The sequence below is a fragment of the Rhizopus microsporus genome (assembly GCF_002708625.1).
Source record: "Rhizopus microsporus ATCC 52813 unplaced genomic scaffold scaffold_19, whole genome shotgun sequence".
Lineage (NCBI taxonomy): Eukaryota > Fungi > Mucoromycota > Mucoromycetes > Mucorales > Rhizopodaceae > Rhizopus > Rhizopus microsporus.
The window spans coordinates 102,505-107,086 of record NW_019671934.1 but is presented as its reverse complement, the minus strand read 5'-3'; the positions used below and the strand labels follow the sequence as shown (position 1 = coordinate 107,086).

The following is a 4,582-nucleotide window of genomic DNA, read 5'->3' as shown; positions in this document are numbered from 1 at the left end:
ATGCCATTACCACGCTGAGTCACTGGATGAGGTAGCTGAACATTGTAAACAGCATGTTACAAATGCACAAGTTTTTTTTTTTTTTTTTTTTTTTTGCTTATTGTCTGACATTTAAGTTTTCATACTTGATTTATAGTGAAGGATCAAGTATATCAGTTCCCATAAAGAATTCAACAGACTCACCTGAAAACACCATTGTTTTTGTTACTGATTCCGATTTTCCCTTGGTTCCAAGCGATGGAGATCGATTTATTTGTCGTGATATTGATGTGTCTCACGCGTTTTATCTCTTCCAGTGCTTCGTTAAGGAAAAAACCAACACTGAGAAGCTTATCGTCGAATCTCATGTCCACCATATTCTGTAAGTTCCCCAATAATCATCATTATTTATCGACTTATATTGGTATTTTATTTATAGGTCATTGTCATGGATTTTACTGTTGAAAAAGAATCGTATGCACCTTGATATTCAGCAATTTGTGAGCAATAACGTAGTTTGTGACATTGTTTCTGATGCCCAAAACCAATGGGGTACAGCAAACATCATGTTTCCCAGTTCTTTGATGGTAAATTTAATGGATGTGGCAAAGGTAATTAATGCCGAAAGTCTTGGCTTGGTATAACTTTTTTTCAGGGCCTCCAAGCCAGGAAAATTGACCGTATTGACGCGTGCATGTCTGTGCTATCTTTGGCCAAGGATGCTGACAGGCTGGACAAAAAGATAATACTTTTAATTCATCATATGCAGACGGTGATTCTCATTCTACTCTACAGGCTTCTCATGCTTCCCTTTGAGGCTGTAATGCATCCCATAAATGAATCCGAATATTGTACCCGATACCTATTACCCACATTCCAATGTTTGTTTGACGATGACCAACGTTCCGTGAAACTACGATGGTAAGGTTAAAGTGATATTTGTGTACTCTTAAAGTATTTACATCTGTATGTGTACTTCTTTAGGACAAGCACAGAAGCCGTGGATGATGAATCAAAACCAGACTGCTTAATCAGTATCATGACTGCCAATTATGTAGCATGCAACATTGGATTTGGTGAGGTGAAATCCGAATCTGAATCTAAGGATCATCGAAAAGCCAATTTTGATTTGGTACGCTTGGGCATTTTTGCCAAAAACGCTATTGACAATGACTCTTTGACCGGTACTGTTGCAATTCATGCCGTTGGTAACTCATAAAAGCTTAGAGGACTGCATTTGTAAAGTTAACCTGACATACTTTTTATCAGGCACTCATGCATGTTTTTACCTTGTGCAACTGAAAGCTGATGGACTTTATACAATGATCGAACTTGGAAATATGAATGTACCGTTATCTATCTGTGAACTCCATGGATACCTTGCTTATTTGTCTGATTTGAAAGTCATACTCAAAGTGTTCGAGGATCAATGTCTTCCTATAACCACAACTTCTTTTCCCAACCGCAAGAGAAAATCATACTCATTAGAGAAAATTGATCCCATATTAACGAAGACCCGTGACCGTAAAAGGAAAAACATAGTATCGCATCAAAAATAAATACACGAACTGTTAATTTGATTTGAGATGGATTGTTTTAAACATTGACATTCACTTCTTGACACAACCAATCAGATGAATATTTCCCTCGTTTTGCCTGAGGAAGGTGAATATTATGATAACCTTCCAGGTGAGCTAAAAGGCTTTGTTTCTGGGAAAAGTCAGTGGCTCGACAAATATAACAAGCAAGAACCAAATGTATTTTTCTTTTCAGTGATGCCTCCATAGCAACAGAATTACAAAAAGAAATTGTCCCTGAGTCCAAACAAACAAACCAAAAAAAACACGTCTTCATCGATAGTCCATTTCAGCCAATCAGGTTAATTCATTCTAATTCATTTTAATTTAGGAGCTGCCAATGTGCTCATCTTGCATCTTACAATTCGAGGTCTCCAAATACTACTGATGATACTATTTAAAGCGATTGACAAGAAGGGTTGGAAAGTTTGGGGTTTTTTTTTTATCATTATAACCAGTATGTTTCATTGAGTTGTTTATAGTAAAAAGAATTGTTTTCGCTCAAATGAAAAATACGCGTAAATTAGTGTCGTCATTATGTGTGAAACTTAAAATTCGCTGCGCGTTTTAGTAGTTACGTTTTGGGCATACAAGTGTTTTTTATTTTCTCCCTTGGTGTTAGAGGCGCAGATGACAGATTCATACCTACCTTAGCTACGCTATGTCGATTTATTTCAAATCCCAACAAAATAATTTCCTTAAATAAGACTGAATCCCATAGTATTTACTTAACTTGCGAAGCAAAGAATAATGTTAAAGAAAAGTAAAAAATAAAATATTTTATTGTTTCTTTCGTTTTTGTAAATGGTAGTAAGATGTCTTTAGGTTGTGTGAAGATGAATATGATTTGAAAAGTCCGTGTGCTTTTCCTTCATCGTATATATGCTTCCAATTTCTATTTTTCCCAGCTTTGCTTTTAGATTCAATAAATAAAATATCATCTTTGGTGTATCTATCCTCGTCAATGTTGGCTCGGCTTGATTCAGCTGTATCCGCACGCTCTATCAGAAGTTTGCTTTGTTCGCTTATTAGCACAAAGCTTTGACTAATATAGCCTTTAATTTTTTTCACAGCTTCTCCTGGTATCTTGTCATCTTTATGAACATCATCTTCGATTCTTTTTATGTTTTCTAGAAACGGCTCCATCGATCCTACACATATATTTTTTGGGTCTGACTCCTTCATTGTTAGATCCTTAGAAATTTGGAAAAGAAGACGTACGATAGGATCAAATTAATATTCTAGTGAAGTCAAAGACACAGCATTACTAGTCAAAAAATACCCCATATCTACCATTGGATCCATTGAAGACTTGCCGATGTATTCCAATATAGAATTTGATGATACCAAAAAGCATTTCTTTGCCCAGAATTTGGATTCAATTTCTAGAAACGGTTTTTCATCAGCAACAATAAACTCTTCCTCAACTTCAACGCTTGAAAAGCCTTTGATAGCAAAGATGAGAATAATTAGGTATATTTTGTATCAGCAATATGCTGAAAGTGAGTAGTTTACAACTCTATTGTTACTGGGGTTAGTAAGGGGAAAAGGTGTTAGTAGTAAGGTTAAAAATAAGTTTTATAAGTAGAATTTTGGTATTGTAGTGACCACCAGATCTTAATATAAGATCAATATAAAGCAGTATAATACTAAGTCCTGTGAGATAAAGTAAAAAGTAAAATAAAAATGTTGTTAAGCAATTGGTGCTTAAGATATAAGATAAAATAGAAGTTATTATGTTCTGAAGATAAGATGATTCTTAGATGATTCTTAGATGTTGTTTATTTCATGAATAATTTGGGGATATTTATACTGTTTGTATAAGTAAATATGCAATATAAAGTATATAATAAATGATAAATAATAAATGACATATGATAAATCATAAATCATATATCATAAAAACTTGCATTAGACATGCAGAGTGCAAGATACCAAAAAGGGTATCACTGTTCATAAATTCATGATTGACTTGATTTTGGAATTCAATCAAGATGTGTGGTTTTATCTTCGTTGGTTTGCCTTCAGCTGCGCAAACGACACCAGACCTTGTCTCATCCGCCCATTCATTCGAGGCTACAGCATAACTGTTTGCTGGAATGTCTGTACCTATAATATATTATGCGTATTAAAAGCCAGTGCATTTATAATAGACAAGTATACTACCTAATAATGATTGCACAACCAAGTTCACAACCGTGGGATCATTGAATAACAGCTTGCTCATTAAACTAGAACCAGGTCTTCAGTTTCATGGTAAAGTAAATGAATTTGTATCTTGAGAATAAAAAGTTAATTAATGATATATTCAGCGAAATGAAATTCATACCTTTACTAGACATCCTTTTAGCTTTTTTTGATTGTTTGGGCAAAAAACTTCTAAAAGCGACTACGACTACGACTACGACCAAAGGGATATTCATAGACGTTTGTCGTTTAAAAAAGGAACATGTGCATATTAGAACGGTGTTTTATTATAGCATTTAATGATTTGGCGTTTAGAATGACTACAAAAGCTATAAAGATCACTGGCGAGTACATCATTACAGGCATCGCCAATCCTACTAGATAAGTTTTCTTCACTCATAAGCCGATCACGCTTCATTTTCCCTTTAACTATTGTCCAAAATTGTTCAATGGGGTTCAATTCAGGTGAATAAGGAGGTAGATACATGAATTTGTAGCCTTTACTTTCAATTTTCCGTAACATCGGCTTGGATTTATGGATAGAAGCATTATCCATAACGATGTAACTTCCCTTAAAAGTTTCATCAAGATCCATTACACTAAGAAGCTCGTTCATAAACTTGATAAAATGAGCAGTAGCCGTGCCTTTTGGTGTTGGCTTATTATCGGCAGGATCGTCGTCAACTTCTGGATCCTTTGTACTAGTCTCGGTTGCGGTTCTCTTCTTTCCATTATTAGCTTTTTTTTTTTTCTCTTGGTGGAGGTTTTCTTATGACAACGTGAACAACGCTAGACGAGTGAATAGCCCCGATCTGTGCTCTAGTTTTTGGTTGTTTTAG

The 4,582-nt window shown here is 35.0% G+C and overlaps 3 protein-coding genes across 3 annotated transcripts in view; 2 read left to right on the top strand and 1 right to left on the bottom strand.

Moving 5' to 3' along the window:
• Nucleotides 1-102: 102 nt before the first annotated feature.
• RHIMIDRAFT_315646 (uncharacterized protein) lies at nucleotides 103-1,811 on the top strand. The gene is made up of 5 exons (XM_023615013.1): nucleotides 103-361; nucleotides 419-590; nucleotides 635-900; nucleotides 964-1,187; nucleotides 1,249-1,811. The coding sequence occupies exons 2-5, from the start codon at nucleotides 456-458 to the stop codon at nucleotides 1,536-1,538; spliced, it is 915 nt and encodes a 304-aa protein (XP_023462784.1). The 5' UTR covers nucleotides 103-361; nucleotides 419-455; the 3' UTR covers nucleotides 1,539-1,811.
• A 466-nt stretch (nucleotides 1,812-2,277) lies between these two features.
• On the bottom strand, nucleotides 2,278-3,113 carry RHIMIDRAFT_263876 (uncharacterized protein). Its single transcript, XM_023611711.1, has one exon. The coding sequence runs from the start codon at nucleotides 2,739-2,741 to the stop codon at nucleotides 2,337-2,339; it is 405 nt and encodes a 134-aa protein (XP_023462783.1). The 5' UTR covers nucleotides 2,742-3,113; the 3' UTR covers nucleotides 2,278-2,336.
• A 677-nt stretch (nucleotides 3,114-3,790) lies between these two features.
• RHIMIDRAFT_52207 (uncharacterized protein) overlaps nucleotides 3,791-4,582 on the top strand; it is a gene marked incomplete at its 3' end in the record, with an annotated part of 949 nt that continues 157 nt past the window's right edge. The window contains exons 1-2 of the mRNA XM_023615363.1: nucleotides 3,791-3,812; nucleotides 3,869-4,500. Coding sequence (XP_023462782.1) covers nucleotides 4,279-4,500 — 222 coding nt within the window. The 5' untranslated portion in view covers nucleotides 3,791-3,812; nucleotides 3,869-4,278. The remainder of the gene's footprint in view (nucleotides 3,813-3,868; nucleotides 4,501-4,582) is intronic.